This window comes from Ambystoma mexicanum, chromosome 11 (assembly GCF_040938575.1).
Source record: "Ambystoma mexicanum isolate Mex_15411 chromosome 11, UKY_AmexF1_1, whole genome shotgun sequence".
Taxonomy (NCBI): domain Eukaryota; kingdom Metazoa; phylum Chordata; class Amphibia; order Caudata; family Ambystomatidae; genus Ambystoma; species Ambystoma mexicanum.
In genome coordinates this window covers 1,485,363,295-1,485,390,937 of record NC_090934.1, presented here as the reverse complement: position 1 = coordinate 1,485,390,937, position 27,643 = coordinate 1,485,363,295, and the positions used below count along the sequence as shown (strand labels likewise).

The window sequence follows — 27,643 nt, the reverse complement described above, 5'->3', positions numbered from 1 at the left end:
CTGAGCCTCACCTTAGGGTCGCTGTTCAGTTGACTGAGAAGCTTGTTCCAATTGGCGGTATCGTAGTTCACCCTGTAATATCCAACCACGTCCAGGTTCAGCAATAACCACTCACTGCCAGTCACTTTAAATTCAGGAAATATAGCTAGAAGAAAAAAGGGGACATGAATGATGTACGTATTAGATGAGAGCTCGTTCACCGCTGTTAACATTCAGCAAGTTGTTTTACAATGATACACTTGGGTTTTTCAAAAAAAACACACACGCCTGAGCAGAATTGCCTGGCATTTGGGTGCTGGACTGCCCAGGTGTCTGGCTCAGACTGATATGCAATGGATATTTCGCATCTGTGGCAGGTGGAGTGGGCTACCCCCCACCCCCGACCCCCCTGACCCCCCCGACCCCCAGACCGGGCCATGTGACCCTGCTCGCTCTCCGTAGAGAGGCTCCCACATTTATGCAAATGATAAAATAAAACAGTTAATTGAGGACATGAGTAATGAATCGTTATTTATAGCATATGTTGCATCAATACTGCCCGTGCATGCAGCGTTGCACTAATATGCATGTTTCATAATAGTAGTGGCACTGCAGCTTTGAAAAGTAGTACTGGGAAAGAGCCTTAGTTTGGCCGTCGTTGATTGTCAAGTGGGTAATTAGAAGAATTTCCTTCCTTGCACAATGGCTTAGACCATCACAAAGAGAGGGAAGAGAGTAGAGGTACGGTACCTGTGGGCCCGTCGAGCCAGAGCTGAGGATTTAGCGATGAGGTCGTCATCGAGGTCATTGGTACAATCCATGTGTAACTGCAACATTAAGAGTAAAGGACCCTTAGCTTGTTTTAGCACTCATTCTACACAGTCATTGAAAACAATGGCACTGTTTGGGTATTGCAGGGTGGGCATACATGGCAGCAGTGCACGAGTGTTTCACACTTCAGACCAACCAGGCACAACCTGCAAAATATACTACAGTAACAAGCTTGTCTTGGGGTTATAGGACATACATACTTAAACTGAGAAGGCCGGTCAACAACGGATTGCGGGTCAAGCAGGAAGTGCTGCTGGGTGACAGCTCCAGTTCCTGTGTCGACTTTCACAACAGGAAACCCCATCTGGAGGACCCAGGTGTCCATGATCTCCTTGACCGTCTTGGGTAGGATAGTTTTGTTCGCATTCACAGCCTATAAAGACATCATGTGTCAATGATATGATGAGATATGGTATTTGTAACGCGCCTATACACAAGTGTTTCAAACCAAGTGGTACCAAACCAAGTGGTAATGTTATCCATTTGCCTATGGAGGTCGACAACCTGCACAATGTCCTTATAGCGAATCGTAATAGTCCCTCCGCGGCATACATCTCATACCCCTTCCTTCCTATAACCTCAGGTACAGTCGCTCCACCAGAAGGCAGGGTGTGGGGCTAAGAAAGACGCCAATGGCGGACCCTTACTATTTTGTGGGGTGCATTGCTGGTGCAATGGGTGTCAGCAAGCACCTACCCCTGTTGACGTCACCCAGACAGGGGATTAAAGCATAGACACCACTTGACAGTTCACAGCATCCAAGATGAATGGATGTCCAGCTATTGGGGGGGCCACATTCAATGTTCCATGGGTGAGTTCCAGTGAAGGGTGGGATTCAAATCAGACATTTCCTTTATTGGTTTTATTTTTATTCTTGGTTGAAAACATCAACCTTTAATAATACAAATTCAAATCAATCTGCAGAATAACATTTCAATGAATAAATCACTACATTAAAATAAATTAAAATAGATTACACAAAATTAGAGAGAAAAAAACAAGACATTTTCATAAACATAAACCACATTACTTTCCAATAAAATATACTCAAACTCATCACCGATTGCCTCTATCGTGTATCTCATATTAAAACTCTCCTAATTTCAGTGCTTTAATGAAACACGTGATCCCGATCCCTGTGGGGGTGCTACGTCCAGGGCAAACAGCATTGCCAAATCGAGACCTCATCATTTCTTGAACTATATTTAAAAACCTTTCCTAAATACACATTAGCACGTAAGTTAACGCTTCACAGTCCAACACCCAACGTTTAACAGTTTCCAAAGTTCCTATCAATTTACAAAATCTATAGAGGCTTTGGTCAGGCAACACCTTACCATATCTTATCAATATGTGTTTTGAGTGAATCAAGTTCCATCTAAAGCGTAAAACAAGCGATCGGGTAAGCTTATCAGGATATATACTAAGGAATGGGGCCAAACACCCCTCCTTTTGTAATCACTCCTCAAGTGAGTTCATGATGAGTAAGGCTCTAGTAAACCTTGGTTGTCTCGGGAGGATAGCTCAGGGGGAACATGCTCGCCTTGGAAGCAAGACGACATGGAGCGACACAGGTTCGATCCCCGGGTCCGCGCTTAGAAACCTCTGGGTATTAAGCGCATTGTAAATAACCTATCATATCATATCATGGTTGAAGTTCAGTCATGTTGACATAAGAGTCTCTTCACCCTCCCTGGACAATTCATCAGATCCAAAATGGAACATTTTATGGATTCCATATACTCTGTATGGCTTTTAACCTATTTCACCATTGTTCTGTATAGATGGACTTAAATTACATATACAGCGATTCCTCTACAGGACAAAGGATTTTACGCACAAGCATTAGAATGTTCCTGTAGGCTCTGGATCTAAGAGAAACAATGCCAAGTCTGTATCTTATAGCAGCCACCGGAAAACTCTTTGGCAAATTCAAGGTTCTGCTCCAAATCTTTCCTTCCAGGATCAATAGATGATAGAACATAGCCAATGGGCACGTCTCATTTCCATAAAGCAGCGTGGGAATCATTTTGGCCTCATAGTATCTAATCGCCGGCTTTAATGAAAACTCTCCAAATGTTGCATCAATGCTTTTCATTTGCACTGCCAATTTAAAGGCGCACTCATTAAACCAAACAAAAATACTACTCAAAGATGGTCTTGCATTGACCATAAATCTCAAGTACATCAACGACTCGACACTCAAGACCACCACATTCCCAAAATGCCATCGAAATGTACACCTCTTCCTCAAACCATTAAACTGAATTTCTTTGGACTGTGCCGGGTTGACTATCCAAGCGTGCTCTACCATATACAATGCAAATTGGTTAATTAGACGTTGAAGTCCAATAGCAGCAACATCACACAGGAAGAAGTCATCCGCATAAGCCAACCAGTGATATTGCAAATGTTGCAATTTAGGGGCAATAAATCATACCGGTAACAAAGCTCCCTCAATGTCCGAAAGGTATAAATTAAAAAGACAGTGAGCGAGAACGCATCCCTTTCTTACCCCCCTGGCAGTAGGAATTTTCTATGATAATTCTCCAGAGTTCAATCGAACTTGAATTTCAGTTCTTGAGTATAGGCCAACGATCAGATTGAGCAGCCCTGCCGGTATGCCCCAAGTTTGTAGTTCTATCTACAACCAACCACGATCCAATGCGTCAAAAGCTGCGGTCAGATCTAACGAGGCACCATATAGCACGTCATATTTCCCACCCCAGGCAAGATTCTGGACACAATTTATCACCAGCTCATATACTATTGTCTCCATCTTATGCCTAAAGCCTGTCTGCCATTTTGTAATTCTTCCCGTCCCGGCAGCCCATTACTCCAGATGAGATAGCGAATTGACGCGAATACCTTGCTATCTGCATCGAGTAACGCTGTAGGGCGATAACTGGTGGGACTGGTTCTGTCCCCTCTTTTATAAATTGGGACAATATATGCCCTAGACCAAGTGGGTGGGAGGATACCAGTGGCAAGTATATTGAGGCGATATTAACCGAGGTGGTGGACCGACACTGTCGGTAACAGCCCTTTGACCAAGCGAAGCAAGGGTCCCTTAACGAGGGCGGCGGTGCCGTTACCAACAGGGTTAGCCTGCTCCGAGGTTAATATTGCCATTAGCACCCGTGTAGTTTCCCTTTAAAAAAAAGAAAAATAGAAAGAAACTTACCTTTATGTTTCAGATCGGCTCTGCAGTGCTGTCAGGGAAGTCCATTTTCCATGTTGATGACTGTGACATCATCAACATGGACAACTGACTTCCTGAAGAGCAGCACTGCTGGAGCAGAGACGCACCACCTAGGTAAGTTTTATTTGTATTTTCCTTTTGGAAAAAAGGACACCATTAGCACCCGTGTAGGGAAACTACACGGGTGCTAAATGGTGAAGGGGAGCGGGGAAGGGAAGCACCCGACACCAGTGAGAATGCCCAGAACGCGGGCTTTCCTTGATGAATACAGCCTGCGTTCTGAGCATTCTTATTGGTGGATGGCGCCTCCCAGGGTGCTAATTGCAAATAATATGGATAATATGGACGAATTCTTATTTGACTTACATAGGAGGTTTGTCAGCCCATTTGGGCCCAGGTCTAGGGAAGAGCTGATGGAGGTAAGTACCCGAAGTACCGCCTCTTCCCCAGAATCTGCCAGTGTTAAGTCAGGAGATCCACACACCACAACCTGAGACTCCCACCCTGATCCAGATACGTCTGCATAGACCTGGCCATAGCACAGCAGCCAAGCAGCCCCTGCCAAGGCCTGTGGCGCTTCGATACTATTCCTAATTTGCCAAAAAGCTTGTGAATCCTTATCCTTTATACACGCCAACATTGATTCCGCACCGAACTGTATCCTACTTGCTTTTGATTGAAGTACCCAATTTCTAAAAGATTGTCTTATTTTCCTTATCCCCTCTCTTATGTCTTCAACTGTACAGTCTATTTGAACCAGTTCTTCATCATACACCTGCGTGTGATTCACTTTAAGTCTCTCCTTACAGCCCTTACCAAAGACTCCCTCCCCTCCACCCCCTTTGGAATAAGGATCCTATGAAACTGCCGAAACTTGAGTATGTAAGATTATTAACTCTCCACGTCTGGTCCGTGGAGCTGAGATATTGACTTTTGAGATTTTCAAAGGATTCTAAAGAACCCGGTTACCCTGGCTCAGCTGTTAGGAGCAGGTGCTTTGAGGAACACCCCACCTGATGAAGAGTTATCCACAAGTGCAGATAATTCAGGATGAATGGGACACTACTCAGTGGATTCGGGTGCTAGATAAGGAATCTATATTTATTAAGATATTGCCCCAAATCAACTTATTGTAACACAATAAAGACTCGTGCATGGAGTAAACTTCTATCAATGTGTGCGAGTACACAGTAGGACACTGGATATGCACCAGCGTGTTACATGACCCCATGGGGCGTATGGCCCAAGCACCAACACAAGCAGTGCAGTGTGGTCTTACTGCACAGAAACAATTCTATCACCATCTCGCAGCACCTGCTCTTTCTGCAGCCAGAGACGCAGGTGGCCAGACTCTATCACCATCTCACAGCACCTGCTCTTTCTGCAGCCAGAGACGCAGGTGGCCTGAATCTATGACCATCTCACAGCACCTGCTCTTTCTGCAGCCAGAGACGCAGGTGGCCTGAATCTATGACCATCTCACAGAGCCTGTTCTTTCTGCAGCCAGAGGAGCAGGTGGACTGACTCTATCACCATCTCACAGCACCTGCTCTTTCTGCATCCAGACGAGCAGGTGGCCAGACTCTATCACCATCTCACAGCACCTGCTCTTTCTGCATCCAGATGAGCAGGGGGCCTGACTCTATGACCATCTCGCAGCACCTGCTCTTTCTGCATCCAGACGAGCAGGGGGCCTGACTCTATGACCATCTCACAGCACCTGCTCTTTCTGCAGCCAGAGACGCAGGTGGCCAGCCTTTATCACAATCTCACAGCGCCTGCTCCTTCTGCAGCCAGAGGAGCAGGTGGACTGACTCTATCACCATCTCACAGAGCCTGTTCTTTCTGCAGCCAGAGGAGCAGGTGGACTGACTCTATCACCATCTCACAGCACCTGCTCTTTCTGCATCCAGACGAGCATGTGGCCAGACTCTATCACCATCTCACAGCACCTGCTCTTTCTGCATCCAGATGAGCAGGGGGCCTGACTCTATGACCATCTCGCAGCACCTGCTCTTTCTGCATCCAGACGAGCAGGTGGCCTGACTCTATCACCATCTTTCAGCGCCTGCCCTTTCTGCAGCCAGAGGAGCAGGGGGCCTGACTCTATCACCATCTCACAGCACCTGCTCTTTCTGCAGCCAGAGAAGCAGGTGGCCAGACTCTATCACCATCTCACAGCACCTGCTCTTTCTGCATCCAGACGAGCAGGTGGCCTGACTCTATGACCATCTCGCAGCACCTGCTCTTTCTGCAGCCAGAGAAGCAGGTGGCCAGACTCTATCACCATCTCACAGCACCTGCTCTTTCTGCATCCAGACGAGCAGGTGGCCTGACTCTATCACCATCTTGCAGCGCCTGCCCTTTCTGCAGCCAGAGGAGCAGGGGGCCTGACTCTATCACCATCTCACAGCACCTGCTCTTTCTGCAGCCAGAGAAGCAGGTAGCCAGACTCTATCACCATCTCACAGCATCTGCTCTTTCTGCATCCAGACGAGCAGGTGGCCTGACTCTATGACCATCTCGCAGCACCTGCTCTTTCTGCAGCCAGAGAAGCAGGTGGCCAGACTCTATCACCATCTCACAGCACCTGCTCTTTCTGCATCCAGACGAGCAGGTGACCTGACTCTATGACCATCTCGCAGCACCTGCTCTTTCTGCAGCCAGAGGAGCAGGTGGACTGACTGTATCACCATCTCACAGCACCTGCTCTTTCTGCAGCCAGAGGAGCAGGTGGCCAGCCTTTATCACAATCTCACTGCGCCTGCTCCTTCTGCAGCCAGAGGAGCAGGGGGCCTGACTCTATCACTATCTCACAGCGCCTGCTCTTTCTGCAGCCAGAGGAGCAGGGGGCCTGACTCTATCACTATCTCACAGCGCCTGCTCTTTCTGCAGCCAGAGGAGCAGGGGGCCTGACTCTATGACCATCTTGCAGCGCCTGCTCTTTCTGCAGCCAGAGGAGCAGGGGGCCTGACTCTATCACCATCTCACAGCACCTGCTCTTTCTGCAGCCAGAGGAGCAGGTGGACTGACTGTATCACCATCTCGCAGCACCTGCTCTTTCTGCAGCCAGAGGAGCAGGGGGCCAGACTCTATCACCATCTCACAGCACCTGCTCTTTCTGCAGCCAGAGACGCAGGTGGCCTGAATCTATGACCATCTCACAGCACCTGCTCTTTCTGCAGCCAGAGAAGCAGGTCGCGTGACTCTATGACCATCTCGCAGCACCTGCTCTTTCTGCAGCCAGAGAAGCAGGTGGCCTGACTCTATCACCATCTCACAGCACTAGCTCTGTCTGCAGCCAGAGGAGCAGGTGGACTGACTGTATCACCATCTCACAGCGCCTGCTCTTTCTGCATCCAGACGAGCAGGTGGCCTGACTCTATCACCATCTTGCAGCGCCTGCTCTTTCTGCAGCCAGAGGAGCAGGTGGACTGACTGTATCACCATCTCACAGCGCCTGCTCTTTCTGCATCCAGACGAGCAGGGGGCCTGACTCTATCACCATCTCGCAGCACTAGCTCTGTCTGCATTCCGAGAAGCAGGTCGCGTGACTCTATGACCGTCTTGCAGCGCCTGCTCTTTCTGCAGCCAGAGGAGCAGGGGGCCAGACTCAGCACCTGGGGGCAGCTGATGGGGGGGAGATGGAGGGGCGCAGAGAGAACATACAATTGAACATGGATAGCGACGTAAAAGGCGTGCAATTCTACCTGAGGTTTCCAATGACTTCATAGACAAACGTGGCATTGATGTCATTATCTATGATGTCACTCTGACGTCCTCAGTGAATGTATCCGTTTCTGCTGATTCATACAATTCTGTTCGAGGTGCATTCAAGGCACACCATGTGAGGGGTCTGTGAGCCACTCTCGGCTGGCCAGACCACTTCGATGCCTCCCTGTGGGAAGCCGTGGTGGCGCTGCCAGGGGCTTCCTCTGGATTCCACATCTCTCTGTTGTTGAACCTCTGGAGTGTGCTTTGGTTTCCTATCACTGAGTTCCTATCACTTGCCCAAAAATCGGGTGATCAGATATGAAAAGCCTGGAGGAAAAGGAGCTGGACTCAGATGGGAAGTGAACAAAAAACTTGACAGTCCAATTAAAACTGAAGAAAGCATTCGACACTGGAATTATAGAGGCCAGATGCATATCTGGGGGTCAGTGTTGTCTCAGATGGATGGGAAGAAGGAGTAATTATCTGCAGAGCATGGATGGTGTATAATCAACCTGAATCCACTGTTTGAAATGTACAGGTGGGCTGCAAACCGTTATGGCTGAAACTTGCCAAGCTGCTGACTTGGGTCCAAGATGGAGGAGAACCCTTACAGATTGTTCCTTTAGAGAATGCAAAATTGTGCTTCAGAAATAATGGCACAAGATAAATGGGAGAAAATCAGAATTGTGGACGAATCTTTGATGCACCAGGAATGAAGACTGGGACAGCAGTGATCATGGATCACTACTTGGCCTGCAGATACAGAGCTTATATAAAATTGCTGGATAATTGGAGAGGACTTTGCTCCCTGGAAATGTCCATGTTCCAGCTTTGGTAATTCCGAAAAGTGATCTGAATATTGACAGTTTCCCGAAAGCAGATGCTCACCTGAGGGAGACGAGATCTGTGGAGCTGCTAAGAAGAATGAAGAGAGAGAACTGCTTCTCAGCAAAGTCAATAGAAGCCTTTGATGCTATTCCGTATGAACACAGACTGTTCAGCCAGACCTCATCAGTGTTCACGTTGATCTTTATGCCGGCTATCCAGGTTGGAGCAAATACAAAGTGGTTGCAGATAACCAGATGTGAATTGCTACAGACAATCAACACGACTATCAAAGGATTCAATGCAATCAGAGAAGAGCTGAGAGCCATAACACTGGTGACTATCCAGAATAGATATGTATTAGACATGATTACAGCAATGGATGGAGGTGTTTGTGCAAAAATTGGAGAATCATGTTGCACATTTACACCTTCTCATGATGACGAGAATGGAACCTTGACAGAGGCCATAGACATGCTGACTACACTCCATGGTCAGATGATAGACGAGGTAGAAGATATTGCTGATTACAGCTGGTTTGGATCAATCTTTTCCTGGATTCCACAATGGATGGCAAACATCTTTAAGTTCCTTTGAACTCTGATAGTGATGATATTACTTGGATTCTGTGTGACCAAGCTGATAATCTTGCAGTGCAGAAAGACAGCAAAGAAAGCAATAGCAATGAAGATAATGATCGATGTTGAGCAAGGATGGAAGGACAAAGAATTGACAGATGAAGAAATCAGAGACTATGTGAAGGCCAGTATCCATGCACCTGAGGGAACGAAGTTCCTATACCCGAAGAATCATAAGAAGCATGTGGGAAGATGGGTCTACTGCAGCCCAAATGGACAATGTCAACACATGACATGGACCAAAGATGATCATGTCAAGACAGCAAGTTGCCTGAAGGGAGTCATAAAGATATGGGTCCCAAACAAGCTCTTTTTCAGAAGAGGATGCCCGGATGTAGAGGATGATGAAAGAGTGGCCGATGAATCGCCCAGAGGTGGAGTGTAGAGGAGGAGCCAAGTACCCCCACCTCAACCACTTCACCTATATCGCCTCTGTTGCCTATAGAGTAGAGACCGAAGTATGAGACATACATGGAGCAGTTGAATTGATAAAGGGGACAGTATGGACTCTGTGCAATACCAGTAAGACTACCAATACCTAAGAGAATTCTAGAAGCAAGACTCCCATTGAGGAAGCCATATATGCATTCTAGAAAGTATGACAGTCGTTTAAATGAGATTCCTAAAGAAGCAGAGCAGACAAACGTCAGAGATGAATGGTGATGTCACACAGAGACAAGCTGACATGTATAGAAGAGATGCAGAGACCAGAGAGTGCAGATATTCTATAAGGCATCAAGAAAGTATCAAGGATAAGTGACATCTTGGGCTCAAGGTGAAGAAGCTTATGCCACAGAAAGATATCCAGTTACACGCGTACAAATGCAGGAAACAGAAGCAGCAAAGTAATCGTGCAGCTAGCCCTATGGTTTATAATGAATAGATTGCGGCAAACACCAATATATACACGTATGTAGACGATTAAGTAAAGGATGGATGATTCCACTACGCATTATGGAAGTGCTGAACAATAACGAGAAGGACTTATTCTGGTGTGTCACAGTTAAAAAGCAATTGAATTAATGAAATGAATCTCAGAAGGCAGAGTTGGATGAGCCAAGAAGCCAAGGTCTTGTCAAATTGGACCATACTGACATTGGATACAAAACATGTGAAAGAACAGAACTCCTGTTCTGAAGGCATGAACAGAAATTCCAAAGACGTCAGAGGTCTATTAGAATTAGTATTTAAAATGCACCAGAAGCTCAATTCCATGGTCTCTAGTCACGTGGAAGGATGAAGTTGGACGAACGAGATGGTCACACCTACGCACGAGGGCAGAGCATACCTTCATTCCCTTAATTTCTCAGAGTTAAAAACTCTCTCAAGGACGAGCTTCAAAGCCCTAATTGACACTGGACCATTGAGGTGATGATGGATTAGAATGCTAATTGGTGGGAAGCTGGTACTAAGACGAGCTCACCAGCACCTGGATGTTCAGCCAGCCTGGAAAAGTACTGACAAAGGTTAGAGTGCCAACCAATTGTAGGGGACTGCGTAATTAAGGGTCCTATAGTTTTGTAGCCAATAGGACATCGTACATTTAATCACGCGTTCATAGTGGCCATTTTGAGGGGAGGCCTTAGTTGCCCCACCTGATGTTAAGTACCCTATCACTTTTATTCACCGACACTTGCGCATATATAGAATGTGTACTTAGATACTCACTGAGAGCCTTTTTGTAGTTTGCTACGTAGGATGACGTTGGTAGTATGCAAGTTAAACGTCATTGATGATACTTTCTGTGTATAAGAGTTTAGTTTTTTATAATAATCGTTGAGTATGAGTGAGAGGATCAAGCGAGTGTGCTGATGTTTGTTGTACTCACTCCCTGTATTAGATCTTTGAAAATAAAACAGTCTTCCTCTAGCCAAATTACCTGAGACATTTCGATTATTGATGTTTGATTAAAATCTGCTTCCCCATCCATCCATCTCTAGGGGATTGCTACTCATCTTAAAGGGCTGGAAGCCTCCAGTTCACTCTCTCTCCAAACTTCATCCTACTAACGAGCCCTAACCCTCCCCCTTCCTTTCAGATCCGCCAGAACGCCAGGGGACCACTACCGTAGTGATAGTGCACGGTATGAATATCCTTTAACATAACATAGCATACCATGGCACGTGCATTATCCAGACCTAGAAGCAAAGCACTTACGTTTTGCAAATGGAACCACAGGTCATTGTAGTCGGTGTTGTCATAGGAAAAAGCCATCAGATAGGCCTGCGAAAAAAGTGGACATGTGTTTATTACTTTCATACTAAGCGGTGCGGATATTGAGACATTCGATTGCTTTTTCACATCACACGCTTTTGAAATGTGTTGCATGCCAGAGCAGAGAGCTTGCGGGGAGGTCAGGGGGTGGTAGCCCCGGGTCTTTTGGTTGTAGCCCCAGATAGAAGGCCAGGGGCAACAGCCAGAAGGCTAGCTAGCCCCCAGTCCTGACTGTCCCGACATGAGCACGGCCCCAGATCCTTTCCAGACCTAGCAACACCCCTGTGCCAGAGCAGAGACCTTGCAGGGAGTTCAAAGGCGTTGCTACAGGGGTATTACCTAAATTGACCTTTTACAATTGACCTTTTGCACAATTGACCTAATTATAGTGGTCCTAATTGACCTTCTGCACAATTGACCTTTATATTGTTTTAGCTATTTTATATATGTATTGGGTTGGTTTTGGATTATAAATAATATAAGGGGATTGGGTGGGGGGTTGCAGGGGTTTTTGGATTGGTGATGGGTTGTGGGGGGTTTCCCCCCCGCATATATGACCTAATTGACCTTCTAAATTAGGTCAATTCTCCCAAGGTCAATTCTCCTGAGGTCAATTGTGAAAAGGTCAATTAGTATACAACCGCTACAGGAGGGGGGGCTGAGGGGGCTATAATCCCGGGTCATTTGGTTGTAGCCTCGCTAGAAGCTCAGGGGATGCAACCAAAAAGCTATAGCTAGCCTGAATCCCACCAGTCCCGACAATAGTATAACCCCGAATCTTTTTCCGACCTAACTGGACCCCTGTGCCAGAGCATGTGTTCATTACATCATGTCATCGCAATGAACACGCGTGGCGGTGCCACAGCTACCAACCAGAATGAATCCATTTTATTTACCTGTCAGTTTTCGAGCCACTGCTTAAGGATGCAAGGAAAGAAAGATGTGAGGAGGTGCAGCGAGGATGCAAGGAAAGAAAGATGTGAGGAGGTGCAGCAAGAATGCAAGGAAAGAAAGATGTGAGGAGGTGCAACGAGGATGCAAGGAGAGAAAGATGTGAGGAGATGCAGCGAGGATGCAAGGAAAGAAAGATGTGAGGAGGTGCAACGAGGATGCAAGGAGAGAAAGATGTGAGGAGATGCAGCGAGGATGCAAGGAAAGAAAGATGTGAGGAGGTGCAGCGAGGATGCAAGGAAAGAAAGATGTGAGGAGGTGCAACGAGGATGCAAGGAGAGAAAGATGTGAGGAGATGCAGCGAGGATGCAAGGAAAGAAAGATGTGAGGAGGTGCAACGAGGATGCAAGGAGAGAAAGATGTGAGGAGATGCAGCGAGGATGCAAGGAAAGAAAGATGTGAGGAGGTGCAGAAAAGATGCAAGGAAAGAAAGAAGTGAGGAGATGCAGCGAGGATGCAAGGAAAGAAAGATGTGAGGAGGTGCAGGAAGGATGCAAGGAAAGAAAGATGTGAAGAGGTGAAGGAAGGATGCAAGGAAATAAAGATGTGAGGAGGTGCAGCGAGGAGGCAAGCAAAGAAAGATGTGAGGAGGTGCAGCGAGGATGCAAGGAAAGAAAGATGTGAGGAGGTGCAGCAAGAATGCAAGGAAAGAAAGATGTGAGGAGGTGCAACGAGGATGCAAGGAGAGAAAGATGTGAGGAGATGCAGCGAGGATGCAAGGAAAGAAAGATGTGAGGAGGTGCAACGAGGATGCAAGGAGCGAAATATGTGAGGAGATGCAGCGAGGATGCAAGGAAAGAAAGATGTGAGGAGGTGCAGAAAAGATGCAAGGAAAGAAAGAAGTGAGGAGATGCAGCGAGGATGCAAGGAAAGAAAGATGTGAGGAGGTGCAGGAAGGATGCAAGGAAAGAAAGATGTGAGGAGGTGCAGGAAGGATGCAAGGAAAGAAAGATGTGAGGAGGTGCAGGAAGGATGCAAGGAAAGAAAGATGTGAGGAGGTGCAGGAAGGATGCAAGGAAATAAAGATGTGAGGAGGTGCAGCGAGGAGGCAAGCAAAGAAAGATGTGAGGAGGTGCAGCGAGGATGCAAGGAAAGAAAGATGTGAGGAGGTGCAGCAAGAATGCAAGGAAAGAAAGATGTGAGGAGGTGCAACGAGGATGCAAGGAGAGAAAGATGTGAGGAGATGCAGCGAGGATGCAGGGAAAGAAAGATGTGAGGAGGTGCAGGGAGGATGCAAGGAAAGAAAGAAGTGAGGAGATGGAGCGAGGATGCAAGGAAAGAAAGATGTGAGGAGGTGCAGCAAGAATGCAAGGAAAGAAAGATGTGAGGAGGTGCAACGAGGATGCAAGGAGAGAAAGATGTGAGGAGATGCAGCGAGGATGCAAGGAAAGAAAGATGTGAGGAGGTGCAGAAAAGATGCAAGGAAAGAAAGAAGTGAGGAGATGCAGTGAGGATGCAAGGAAAGAAAGATGTGAGGAGGTGCAGGAAGGATGCAAGGAAAGAAAGATGTGAAGAGGTGCAGGAAGGATTCAAGGAAATAAAGATGTGAGGAGGTGCAGCGAGGATGCAAGGAAAGAAAGATGTGAGGAGGTGCAGCAAGGATTCAAGGAAAGAAATATGTGAGGAAGTTCAGGAAGGAGGCACGGAAAGAGAGATGTGAGGAGGTGCAGGAAGGATGCAAGGAAATAAAGATGTGAGGCGGTGCAGCGAGGATGCAAGGAAAGAAAGATGTGAGGAGGTGCAGCAAGGATTCAAGGAAAGAAATATGTGAGGAAGTTCAGGAAGGAGGCAAGGAAAGAGAGATGTGAGGAGGTGCAGCGAGGATGCAAGGAAAGAAAGAAGTGAGGAGATGCAGCGAGGATGCAAGGAAAGAAAGATTTGAGGAGGTGCAGGAAGGATGCAAGGAAATAAAGATGTGAGGAGGTGTAGCGAGGATGCAAGGAAAGAAAGAAGTGAGGAGGTGCAGCAAGGATGCAAGGAAAGAAAGATGTGAGGAGGTGCAGCGAGGATGCAAGGAAAGAAAGATGTGAGGAGGTACAGTGAGGATGCAAGGAAAGAAAGATGTGAGGAGGTGCAGGAAGGATGCAAGGAAAGAAAGATGTGAGGAGGTGCAGCAAGGATGCAAGGAAAGAAAGATTTGAGGAGGTGCAACGGGGATGCAAGGAGAGAAAGATGTGAGGAGATGCAGCGAGGATGCAAGGAAAGAAAGATGTGAGGAGGTGCAGGGAGGATGCAAGGAAAGAAAGAAGTGAGGAGATGCAGCGAGGATGCAAGGAAAGAAAGATGTGAGGAGGTACAGAAAAGATGCAAGGAAAGAAAGAAGTGAGGAGATGCAGGGAGGATGCAAGGAAAGAAAGATGTGAGGAGGTGCAGGAAGGATGCAAGGAAATAAAGATGTGAGGAGGTGCAGCGAGGAGGCAAGCAAAGAAAGATGTGAGGAGGTGCAGCGACGATGCAAGGAAAGAAAGATGTGAGGAGGTGCAGCAAGAATGCAAGGAAAGAAAGATGTGAGGAGGTGCAGGGAGGATGCAAGGAAAGAAAGATGTGAGGAGAAGCAGCGAGGATGCAAGGAAAGAAAGATGTGAGGAGGTGCAGCAAGAATGCAAGGAAAGAAAGATGTGAGGAGGTGCAACGAGGATGCAAGGAGAGAAAGATGTGAGGAGATGCAGCGAGGATGCAAGGAAAGAAAGATGTGAGGAGGTGCAGCAAGGATGCAAGGAAAAAGAAAGATGTGAGGAGGTGCAGCGAGGATGCAAGGAAAGAAAGATGTGAGGAGGTACAGTGAGGATGCAAGGAAAGAAAGATGTGAGGTGGTGCAACGAGGATGCAAGGAGAGAAAGATGTGAGGAGACGCAGCGAGGATGCAAGGAAAGAAAGATGTGAGGAGGTGCAGCAAGGATGCAAGGAAAGAAAGATGTGAGGAGGTGCAGCGAGGATGCAAGGAAAGAAAGATGTGAGGAGGTGCAGTGAGGATGCAAGGAAAGAAAGATGTGAGGAGGTGCAGGAAGGATGCAAGGAAAGAAAGATGTGAGGAGGTGCAGCAAGGATGCAAGGAAAGAAAGATTTGAGGAGGTGCAACGGGGATGCAAGGAGAGAAAGATGTGAGGAGATGCAGCGAGGATGCAAGGAAAGAAAGATGTGAGGAGGTGCAGGGAGGATGCAAGGAAAGAAAGAAGTGAGGAGATGCAGCGAGGATGCAAGGAAAGAAAGATGTGAGGAGGTGCAGAAAAGATGCAAGGAAAGAAAGAAGTGAGGAGATGCAGCGAGGATGCAAGGAAAGAACGATGTGAGGAGGTGCAGGAAGGATGCAAGGAAAGAAAGATGTGAGGAGGTGCAGGAAGGATGCAAGGAAATAAAGATGTGAGGAGGTGCAGCGAGGCGGCAAGCAAAGAAAGATGTGAGGAAGTGCAGCGACGATGCAAGGAAAGAAATATGTGAGGAGGTGCAGAAAAGATGCAAGGAAAGAAAGAAGTGAGGAGATGCAGCGAGGATGCAAGGAAAGAAAGATGTGAGGAGGTGCAGCGAGGATGCAAGGAAAGAAAGATGTGAGGAGGTGCAGGAAGGATGCAAGGAAATAAAGATGTGAGGAGGTGCAGCGAGGAGGCAGGCAAAGAAAGATGTGAGGAGGTGCAGCGAGGATGCAAGGAAAGAAAGATGTGAGGAGGTGCAGCAAGAATGCAAGGAAAGAAAGATGTGAGGAGGTGCAACGAGGATGCAAGGAGAGAAAGATGTGAGGAGATGCAGCGAGGATGCAAGGAAAGAAAGATGTGAGGAGGTGCAGAAAAGATGCAAGGAAAGAAAGAAGTGAGGAGATGCAGCGAGGATGCAAGGAAAGAAAGATGTGAGGAGGTGCAGGAAGTATGCAAGGAAAGAAAGATGTGAGGAGGTGCAGGAAGGATGCAAGGAAATAAAGATGTGAGGAGGTGCAGCGAGGATGCAAGGAAAGAAAGATGTGAGGAGGTGCAGCGAGGATTCAAGGAAAGAAATATGTGAGGAAGTTCAGGAAGGAGGCAAGGAAAGAAATATGTGAGGAAGTTCAGGAAGGAGGCAAGGAAAGAGAGATGTGAGGAAGTTCAGGAAGGAGGCAAGGAAAGAGAGATGTGAGGAGGTGCAGCGAGGATGCAAGGAAAGAAAGAAGTGAGGAGATGCAACGAGGATGCAAGGAAAGAAAGATGTGAGGAGGTGCAGAAAAGATGCAAGGAAAGAAAGAAGTGAGGAGATGCAGCGAGGATGCAAGGAAAGAAAGATGTGAGGAGGTGCAGGAAGGAAGCAAGGAAAGAAAGATGTGAGGAGTTGCAGGAAAGATGCAAGGAAATAAAGATGTGAGGAGGTGCAGCGAGGAGGCAAGCAAAGAAAGATGTGAGGAGGTGCAGCGAGGATGCAAGGAAAGAAAGATGTGAGGAGGTGCAGCAAGAATGCAAGGAAAGAAAGATGTGAGGAGGTGCAACGAGGATGCAAGGAGAGAAAGATGTGAGGAGATGCAGCGAGGATGCAAGGAAAGAAAGATGTGAGGAGGTGCAACGAGGATGCAAGGAGAGAAATATGTGAGGAGATGCAGCGAGGATGCAAGGAAAGAAAGATGTGAGGAGGTGCAGAAAAGATGCAAGGAAAGAAAGAAGTGAGGAGATGCAGCGAGGATGCAAGGAAAGAAAGATGTAAGGAGGTGCAGGAAGGATGCAAGGAAAGAAAGATGTGAGGAGGTGCAGGAAGGATGCAAGGAAAGAAAGATGTGAGGAGGTGTAGCGAGGAGGTAAGCAAAGAAAGATGTGAGGAGGTGCAGCGAGGATGCAGGGAAAGAAAGATGTGAGGAGGTGCAGCAAGAATGCAAGGAAAGAAAGATGTGAGGAGGTGCAACGAGGATGCAAGGAGAGAAAGATGTGAGGAGATGCAGCGAGGATGCAGGGAAAGAAAGATGTGAGGAGGTGCAGGGAGGATGCAAGGAAAGAAAGAAGTGAGGAGATGGAGCGAGGATGTAAGGAAAGAAAGATGTGAGGAGGTGCAGCAAGAATGCAAGGAAAGAAAGATGTGAGGAGGTGCAACGAGGATGCAAGGAGAGAAAGATGTGAGGAGATGCAGCGAGGATGCAAGGAAAGAAAGATGTGAGGAGGTGCAGAAAAGATGCAAGGAAAGAAAGAAGTGAGGAGATGCAGCGAGGATGCAAGGAAAGAAAGATGTGAGGAGGTGCAGGAAGGATGCAAGGAAAGAAAGATGTGAGGAGGTGCAGGAAGGATGCAAGGAAATAAAGATGTGAGGAGGTGCAGCGAGGATGCAAGGAAAGAAAGATGTGAGGAGGTGCAGCGAGGATTCAAGGAAAGAAATATGTGAGGAAGTTCAGGAAGGAGGCAAGGAAAGAGAGATGTGAGGAGGTGCAGGAAGGATGCAAGGAAATAAAGATGTGAGGAGGTGCAGCGAGGATGCAAGGAAAGAAAGATGTGAGGAGGTGCAGCAAGGATTCAAGGAAAGAAATATGTGAGGAAGTTCAGGAAGGAGGCAAGGAAAGAGAGATGTGAGGAGGTGCAGCGAGGATGCAAGAAAAGAAAGAAGTGAGGAGATGCAGCGAGGATGCAAGGAAAGAAAGATTTGAGGAGGTGCAGGAAGGATGCAAGGAAATAAAGATGTGAGGAGGTGTAGCGAGGATGCAAGAAAAGAAAGAAGTGAGGAGGTGCAGCAAGGATGCAAGGAAAGAAAGATTTGAGGAGGTGCAGCGAGGATGCAAGGAAAGAAAGATGTGAGGAGGTACAGTGAGGATGCAAGGAAAGAAAGATGTGAGGAGGTGCAGGAAGGATGCAAGGGAAGAAAGATGTGAGGAGGTGCAACAAGGATGCAAGGAAAGAAAGATTTGAGGAGGTGCAACGGGGATGCAAGGAGAGAAAGATGTGAGGAGATGCAGCGAGGATGCAAGGAAAGAAAGATGTGAGGAGGTGCAGGGAGGATGCAAGGAAAGAAAGAAGTGAGGAGATGCAGCGAGGATGCAAGGAAAGAAAGATGTGAGGAGGTGCAGAAAAGATGCAAGGAAAGAAAGAAGTGAGGAGATGCAGCGAGGATGCAAGGAAAGAAAGATGTGAGGAGGTACAGGAAGGATGCAAGGAAATAAAGATGTGAGGAGGTGCAGCGAGGAGGCAAGCAAAGAAAGATGTGAGGAGGTGCAGCGACGATGCAAGGAAAGAAAGATGTGAGGAGGTGCAGCAAGAATGCAAGGAAAGAAAGATGTGAGGAGGTGCAGGGAGGATGCAAGGAAAGAAAGATGTGAGGAGAAGCAGCGAGGATGCAAGGAAAGAAAGATGTGAGGAGGTGCAGCAAGAATGCAAGGAAAGAAAGATGTGAGGAGGTGCAACGAGGATGCAAGGAGAGAAAGATGTGAGGAGATGCAGCGAGGATGCAAGGAAAGAAAGATGTGAGGAGGTGCAGCAAGGATGCAAGGAAAGAAAGATGTGAGGAGGTGCAGCGAGGATGCAAGGAAAGAAAGATGTGAGGAGGTACAGTGAGGATGCAAGGAAAGAAAGATGTGAGGAGGTGCAACGAGGATGCAAGGAGAGAAAGATGTGAGGAGATGCAGCAAGGATGCAAGTAAAGAAAGATGTGAGGAGGTGCAGCAAGGATGCAAGGAAAGAAAGATGTGAGGAGGTGCAGCGAGGATGCAAGGAAAGAAAGATGTGAGGAGGTACAGTGAGGATGGAAGGAAAGAAAGATGTGAGGAGGTGCAGGAAGGATGCAAGGAAAGAAAGATGTGAGGAGGTGCAGCAAGGATGCAAGGAAAGAAAGATTTGAGGAGGTGCAACGGGGATGCAAGGAGAGAAAGATGTGAGGAGATGCAGCGAGGATGCAAGGAAAGAAAGATGTGAGGAGGTGCAGGGAGGATGCAAGGAAAGAAAGAAGTGAGGAGATGCAGCGAGGATGCAAGTAAAGAAAGATGTGAGGAGGTGCAGAAAAGATGCAAGGAAAGAAAGATGTGAGGAGGTGCAGGAAGGATGCAAGGAAAGAAAGATGTGAGGAGGTGCAGCAAGAATGCAAGGAAAGAAAGATGTGAGGAGGAGCAGGAAGGATGCAAGGAAAGAAAGATGTGAGGTGTTGCAGGAAGGATGCAAGGAAAGAAAGATGTGAGGAGGTGCAGGAAGGATGCAAGGAAATAAAGATGTGAGGAGGTGCAGCGAGGATGCAAGGAAAGAAAGATGTGAGGAGGTACAGTGAGGATGCAAGGAAAGAAAGATGTGAGGAGGTGCAGCGAGGATGCAAGGAAAGAAAGAAGTGAGGAGATGCAGCGAGGATGCAAAGAAAGAAAGATGTGAGGAGGTGCAGGCAGGATGCAAGGAAATAAAGATGTGAGGAGGTGCAGCGAGGATGCAAGGAAAGAAAGATGTGAGGACGTGCGGCAAGGATGCAAGGAAAGAAAGATGTGAGGAGGTGCAGCGAGGATGCAAGGAAAGAAAGATGTGAGGAGGTACAGTGAGGATGCAAGGAAAGAAAGATGTGAGGAGGTGCAGCGAGGATGCAAGGAAAGAAAGATGTGAGGAGGTGCAGCAAGGATGCAAGGAAAGAAAGATTTGAGGAGGTGCAACGAGGATGCAAGGAGAGAAAGATGTGAGGAGATGCAGCGAGGATGCAAGGAAAGAAAGTTGTGAGGAGGTGCAGGGAGGACGCAAGGAAAGAAAGAAGTGAGGAGATGCAGCGAGGATGCAAGGAAAGAAAGATGTGAGGAGGTGCAGAAAAGATGCAAGGAAAGAAAGAAGTGAGGAGATGCAGCGAGGATGCAAGGAAAGAAAGATGTGAGCAGGTGCAGCGAGGATGCAAGGAAAGAAAGATGTGAGGAGGTGCAGGAAGGATGCAAGGAAATACAGATGTGAGGAGGTGCAGCGAGGAGGCAGGCAAAGAAAAATGTGAGGAGGTGCAGCGAGGATGCAAGGAAAGAAAGATGTGAGGAGGTGCAGCAAGAATGCAAGGAAAGAAAGATGTGAGGAGGTGCAACGAGGATGCAAGGAGAGAAAGATGTGAGGAGATTCAGCGAGGATGCAAGGAAAGAAAGATGCGAGGAGGTGCAGGGAGGATGCAAGGAAAGAAAGAAGTGAGGAGATGCAGCGAGGATGCAAGGAAAGAAAGATGTGAGGAGGTGCAGCAAGAATGCAAGGAAAGAAAGATGTGAGGAGGTGCAACGAGGATGCAAGGAGAGAAAGATGTGAGGAGATGCAGCGAGGATGCAAGGAAAGAAAGATGTGAGGAGGTGCAGAAAAGATGCAAGGAAAGAAAGAAGTGAGGAGATGCAAAAAGTATGCAAGGAAAGAAAGATGTGAGGAGGTGCAGGAAGGATGCAATGAAATAAAGATGTGAGGAGGTGCAGCGAGGATGCAAGGAAAGAAAGATGTGAGGAGGTGCAGCGAGGATTCAAGGAAAGAAATATGTGAGGAAGTTCAGGAAGGAGGCAAGGAAAGAGAGATGTGAGGAGGTGCAGGAAGGATGCAAGGAAAGAAAGATGTGAGGAGGTGCAGGAAGGATGCAAGGAAATAAAGATGTGAGGAGGTGTAGCGAGGATGCAAGGAAAGAAAGATGTGAGGAGGTGCAGCAAGGATTCAAGGAAAGAAATATGTGAGGAAGTTCAGGAAGGAGGCAAGGAAAGAGAGATGTGAGGAGGTGCAGCGAGGATGCAAGAAAAGAAAGAAGTGAGGAGATGCAGCGAGGATGCAAGGAAAGAAAGATTTGAGGAGGTGCAGGAAGGATGCAAGGAAATAAAGATGTGAGGAGGTGTAGCGAGGATGCAAGGAAAGAAAGAAGTGAGGAGGTGCAGCAAGGATGCAAGGAAAGAAAGATTTGAGGAGGTGCAGCGAGGATGCAAGGAAAGAAAGATGTGAGGAGGTACAGTGAGGATGCAAGGAAAGAAAGATGTGAGGAGGTACAGGAAGGATGCAAGGAAAGAAAGATGTGAGGAGGTGCAACAAGGATGCAAGGAAAGAAAGATTTGAGGAGGTGCAACGGGGATGCAAGGAGAGAAAGATGTGAGGAGATGCAGCGAGGATGCAAGGAAAGAAAGATGTGAGGAGGTGCAGGGAGGATGCAAGGAAAGAAAGAAGTGAGGAGATGCAGCGAGGATGCAAGGAAAGAAAGATGTGAGGAGGTGCAGAAAAGATGCAAGGAAAGAAAGAAGTGAGGAGATGCAGCGAGGATGCAAGGAAAGAAAAATGTGAGGAGGTACAGGAAGGATGCAAGGAAATAAAGATGTGAGGAGGTGCAGCGAGGAGGCAAGCAAAGAAAGATGTGAGGAGGTGCAGGGACGATGCAAGGAAAGAAAGATGTGAGGAGGTGCAGCAAGAATGCAAGGAAAGAAAGATGTGAGGAGGTGCAGGGAGGATGCAAGGAAAGAAAGATGTGAGGAGAAGCAGCGAGGATGCAAGGAAAGAAAGATGTGAGGAGGTGCAGCAAGAATGCAAGGAAAGAAAGATGTGAGGAGGTGCAACGAGGATGCAAGGAGAGAAAGATGTGAGGAGATGCAGCGAGGATGCAAGGAAAGAAAGATGTGAGGAGGTGCAGCAAGGATGCAAGGAAAGAAAGATGTGAGGAGGTGCAGCGAGGATGCAAGGAAAGAAAGATGTGAGGAGGTACAGTGAGGATGCAAGGAAAGAAAGATGTGAGGAGGTGCAACAAGGATGCAAGGAGAGAAAGATGTGAGGAGATGCAGCGAGGATGCAAGGAAAGAAAGATGTGAGGAGGTGCAGCAAGGATGCAAGGAAAGAAAGATGTGAGGAGGTGCAGCGAGGATGCAAGGAAAGAAAGATGTGAGGAGGTACAGTGAGGATGCAAGGAAAGAAAGATGTGAGGAGGTGCAGGAAGGATGCAAGGAAAGAAAGATGTGAGGAGGTGCAGCAAGGATGCAAGGAAAGAAAGATTTGAGGAGGTGCAACGGGGATGCAAGGAGAGAAAGATGTGAGGAGATGCAGCGAGGATGCAAGGAAAGAAAGATGTGAGGAGGTGCAGGGAGGATGCAAGGAAAGAAAGAAGTGAGGAGATGCAGCGAGGATGCAAGGAAAGAAAGATGTGAGGAGGTGCAGGAAGGATGCAAGGAAAGAAAGATGTGAGGAGGTGCAGGAAGGATGCAAGGAAATAAAGATGTGAGGAGGTGCAGCGAGGAGGCAAGCAAAGAAAGATGTGAGGAGGTGCAGCGACGATGCAAGGAAAGAAAGATGTGAGGAGGTGCAGCAAGAATGCAAGGAAAGAAAGATGTGAGGAGGCGCAGGAAGGATGCAATGAAAGAAAGATGTGAGGAGGTGCAGCAAGAATGCAAGGAAAGAAAGATGTGAGGAGGAGCAGGAAGGATGCAAGGAAAGAAAGATGTGAGGAGGTGCAGGAAGGATGCAAGGAAAGAAAGATGTGAGGAGGTGCAGGAAGGATGCAAGGAAATAAAGATGTGAGGAGGTGCAGCAAGGATGCAAGGAAAGAAAGATGTGAGGAGGTGCAGTGAGGATGCAATGAAAGAAAGATGTGAGGAGGTACAGTGAGGATGCAAGGAAAGAAAGATGTGAGGAGGTGCAGCGAGGATGCAAGGAAAGAAAGAAGTGAGGAGATGCAGCGAGGATGCAAAGAAAGAAAGATGTGAGGAGGTGCAGGAAGGATGCAAGGAAATAAAGATGTGAGGAGGTGCAGCGAGGATGCAAGGAAAGAAAGATGTGAGGAGGTGCGGCAAGGATGCAAGGAAAGAAAGATGTGAGGAGGTGCAGCGAGGATGCAAGGAAAGAAAGATGTGAGGAGGTACAGTGAGGATGCAAGGAAAGAAAGATGTGAGGAGGTGCAGCGAGGATGCAAGGAAAGAAAGATGTGAGGAGGTGCAGCAAGGATGCAAGGAAAGAAAGATTTGAGGAGGTGCAACGAGGATGCAAGGAGAGAAAGATGTGAGGAGATGCAGCGAGGATGCAAGGAAAGAAAGTTGTGAGGAGGTGCAGGGAGGACGCAAGGAAAGAAAGAAGTGAGGAGATGCAGCGAGGATGCAAGGAAAGAAAGATGTGAGGAGGTGCAGAAAAGATGCAAGGAAAGAAAGAAGTGAAGAGATGCAGCGAGGATGCAAGGAAAGAAAGATGTGAGCAGGTGCAGCGAGGATGCAAGGAAAGAAAGATGTGAGGAGGTGCAGGAAGGATGCAAGGAAATAAAGATGTGAGGAGGTGCAGCGAGGAGGCAGGCAAAGAAAAATGTGAGGAGGTGCAGCGAGGATTCAAGGAAAGAAAGATGTGAGGAGGTGCAGCAAGAATGCAAGGAAAGAAAGATGTGAGGAGGCGCAACGAGGATGCAAGGAGAGAAAGATGTGAGGAGATGCAGCGAGGATGCAAGGAAAGAAAGATGTGAGGAGGTGCAGGGAGGATGCAAGGAAAGAAAGAAGTGAGGAGATGCAGCGAGGATGCAAGGAAAGAAAGATGTGAGGAGGTGCAGCAAGAATGCAAGGAAAGAAATATGTGAGGAGGTGCAACGAGGATGCAAGGAGAGAAAGATGTGAGGAGATGCAGCGAGGATGCAAGGAAATAAAGATGTGAGGTGGTGCAGAAAAGATGCAAGGAAAGAAAGAAGTGAGGAGATGCAGCGAGGATGCAAGGAAAGAGAGATGTGAGGAGGTGCAGGAAGTATGCAAGGAAAGAAAGATGTGAGGAGGTGCAGCGAGGATTCAAGGAAAGAAATATGTGAGGAAGTTCAGGAAGGAGGCAAGGAAAGAGAGATGTGAGGAGGTGCAGGAAGGATGCAAGGAAAGAAAGATGTGAGGAGGTGCAGGAAGGATGCAAGGAAATAAAGATGTGAGGAGGTGCAGCGAGGATCCAAGGAAAGAAAGATGTGAGGAGGTGCAGCGAGGATTCAAGGAAAGAAATATGTGAGGAAGTTCAGGAAGGAGGCAAGGAAAGAGAGATGTGAGGAGGTGCAGCGAGGATGCAAGGAAAGAAAGAAGTGAGGAGATGCAGCGAGGATGCAAGGAAAGAAAGATGTGAGGAGGTGCAGCGAGGATTCAAGGAAAGAAATATGTGAGGAAGTTCAGGAAGGAGGCAAGGAAAGAGAGATGTGAGGAGGTGCAGGAAGGATGCAAGGAAAGAAAGATGTGAGGAGGTGCAGGAAGGATGCAAGGAAATAAAGATGTGAGGAGGTGCAGCGAGGATCCAAGGAAAGAAAGATGTGAGGAGGTGCAGCGAGGATTCAAGGAAAGAAATATGTGAGGAAGTTCAGGAAGGAGGCAAGGAAAGAGAGATGTGAGGAGGTGCAGCGAGGATGCAAGGAAAGAAACAAGTGAGGAGATGCAACGAGGATGCAAGGAAAGAAAGATGTGAGGAGGTGCAGGAAGGATGCAAGGAAGTAAAGATGTGAGGAGGTGTAGCGAGGATGCAAGGAAAGAAAGATGTGAGGAGGTGCAGCAAGGATGCAAGGAAAGAAAGATGTGAGGAGGTGCAGCGAGGATGCAAGGAAAGAAAGATGTGAGGAGGTGCAGCAAGGATGCAAGGAAAGAAAGATTTGAGGAGGTGCAACGAGGATGCAAGGAGAAAAGGTTGTGAGGAGATGCAGCGAGGATGCAAGGAAAGAAAGATGTGAGGAGGTGAAGGGAGGATGCACGGAAAGAAAGAAGTGAGGAGATGCAGCGAGGATGCAAGGAAAGAAAGATGTGAGGAGGTGCAGCAAGAATGCAAGGAAAGAAAGATGTGAGGAGGTGCAACGAGGATGCAAGGAGAGAAAGATGTGAGGAGATGCAGCGTGGATGCAAGGAAAGAAAGATGTGAGGAGGTGCAGGGAGGATGCAAGGAAAGAAAGAAGTGAGGAGATGCAGCGAGGATGCAAGGAAAGAAAGATGTGAGGAGGTGCAAGGAGGATGCAAGGAAAGAAAGATGTGAGGAGGTGCAGCGAGGATGCAAGAAGAGAAAGATGTGAGGAGATGTAGCGAGGATGCAAGGAAAGAAAGATGTGAGGAGGTGCAGAAAAGATGCAAGGAAAGAAAGAAGGGAGGAGATGCAGCGAGGAAGCAAGGAAAGAAAGATGTGAGGAGGTGCACGAAGGATGCAAGGAAAGAAAGATGTGAGGAGGTGCAGGAAGGATGCAAGGAAATAAAGATGTGAGGAGGTGCAGCGAGGAGGCAAGCAAAGAAAGATGTGAGGAGGTGCAGCGAGGATGCAAGGAAAGAAAGATGTGAGGAGGTGCAGCAAGAATGCAAGGAAAGAAAGATGTGAGGAGGTGCAACGAGGATGCAAGGAGAGAAAGATGTGAGGAGATGCAGCGAGGATGCAAGGAAAGAAAGATGTGAGGAGGTGCAGGGAGGATGCAAGGAAAGAAAAAAGTGAGGAGATGCAGCGAGGATGCAAGGAAAGAAAGATGTGAGGAGGTGCAGCAAGAGTGCAAGGAAAGAAAGATGTGAGGAGGTGCAACGGGGATGCAAGGAGAGGAAGATGTGAGGAGATGCAGCGAGGATGCAAGGAAAGAAAGATGTGAGGAGGTGCAGCGAGGATGCAAGGAAAGAAAGATGTAAGGAGGTGCAGCGAGGATTCAAGGAAAGAAATATGTGAGGAAGTTCAGGAAGGAGGCAAGGAAAGAGAGATGTGAGGAGGTGCAGGAAGGATGCAAGGAAAGAAAGATGTGAGGAGGTGCAGGAAGGATGCAAGGAAATAAAGATGTGAGGAGGTGCAGCGAGGATGCAAGGATAGAAAGATGTGAGGAGGTGCAGCGAGGATTCAAGGCAAGAAATATGTGAGGAAGTTCAGGAAGGAGGCAAGGAAAGAAAGATGTGAGGAGGTGCAGCAAGGATGCAAGGAAAGAAAGATTTGAGGAGGTGCAACGAGGATGCAAGAAGAGAAAGATGTGAGGAGATGCAGCGAGGAGGCAAGGAAAGAAAGATGTGAGGAGGTGCAGGGAGGATGCAAGGAAATAAAGATGTGAGGAGGTGCAGGGAGGATGCAAGGAAAGAAAGATGTGAGGAGGTGCAGCGAGGATGCAAGGAAAGAAAGATGTGAGGAGGTACAGTGAGGATGCAAGGAAAGAAAGATGTGAGGAGGTGCAGAAAGGATGCAAGGAAAGAAAGATGTGAGGAGGTGCAGGAAGGACGCAAGGAAAGAAAGATGTGAGGAGGTGCAGTGAGGATGTCAGGAACGAAAGATGTGAGGAGATGCAGCTAGGACGCAGGGAAATAAAGATGTGAGGAGGTGCAGGAAGGATGTAAGGAAAGAAAGATGTGAGGAGGTGCAGGAAGGATGCAAGGAAAGAAAGATGTGAGGAGGTGCAGGAAGGATGCAAGGAAAGAAAGATGTGAGGAGGTGCAGCGAGGATGCAAGGAAAGAAAGATGTGAGGAGGTGCAGCGAGGATGCAAGGAAAGAAAGATGTGAGGAGGTGCAGAAAAGATGCAAGGAAAGAAAGATGTGACGAGGTGCAATGAGGATGCAAGGAGAGAAAGATGTGAGGAGATACAGCGAGGATGCAAGGAAAGAAAGATGTGAGGAGGTGCAGGGAGGATGCAAGGAAAGAAAGAAGTGAGGAGTTGCAGGGAGGATGCAAGGAAAGAAGATGTGAGGAGGTGCAGCGAGGATGCAAGGAAAGAAAGATGTGAGGAGATGCAGCGAGGATGCAGGGAAAGAAAGATGTGAGGAGGTGCAGGAAGGATGCAAGGAAAGAAAGATGTGAGGAGGTGCAGCGAGGATGCAAGGAAAGAAAGTTGTGAAGAGGTGCAGCAAGGATGCAAGGAAAGAAAGATGTGAGGAGGTGCAGCAAGGATGCAAGGAAAGAAAGATGTGAGGAGGTGCAGCGAGGATGCAAGGAGAGAAAGATGTGAGGAGGTGCAGCGAGGATGCAAGGAAAGAAAGATGTGAGGAGGTGCAGCAAGGATGCAAGGAAAGAAAGATGTGAGGAGGTGCAGCGAGGATGCAAGGAAAGAAAGATGTGAGGAGGTACAGCGAGGATGCAATTAAAGAAAGATGTGAGGAAGTGCAGGAAGGATGCAAGGAAAGAAAGATGTGAGGAGGTGCAGTGAAGATGCAAGGAAAGAAAGATGTGAGGAGGTGCAGGGAGGATGCAAGGAAAGAAAGATGTGAGGAGGTGCAGCGAGGTTGCAAGGAAAGAAATATGTGAGGAAATGCAGGAAGGATGCAAGGAAAGAAAGATGTGAGGAGGTGGAGGAAGGATGCAAGGAAATAAAGATGTGAGGAGGTGGAGGAAGGATGCAAGGAAAGAAAGATGTGAGGAGGTGCAGCGATTATGCAAGGAAAGAAAGATGGGAGGAAGTGCAGGAAGGATACAAGGAACGAAAGATGTGAGGAGGTGCAGGAAGGATGCAAGGAAAGATAGATGTGAGGAGGTGGAGGA

The 27,643-nt window shown here is 47.7% G+C and overlaps 1 protein-coding gene across 1 annotated transcript in view; it reads right to left on the bottom strand.

The window, feature by feature from the left end:
• The window catches only part of LOC138504628 (aminopeptidase N-like), a 169,614-nt gene that overhangs the window by 81,293 nt on the left and 60,678 nt on the right, over positions 1-27,643 (bottom strand). Inside the window, exons 9-12 of the mRNA XM_069625224.1 lie at positions 11,347-11,412; positions 1,011-1,183; positions 730-806; positions 12-145 (exon numbers count right to left, since the gene is read on the bottom strand). Of these exons, the coding sequence (XP_069481325.1) occupies positions 12-145; positions 730-806; positions 1,011-1,183; positions 11,347-11,412 (450 nt within the window). The remainder of the gene's footprint in view (positions 1-11; positions 146-729; positions 807-1,010; positions 1,184-11,346; positions 11,413-27,643) is intronic.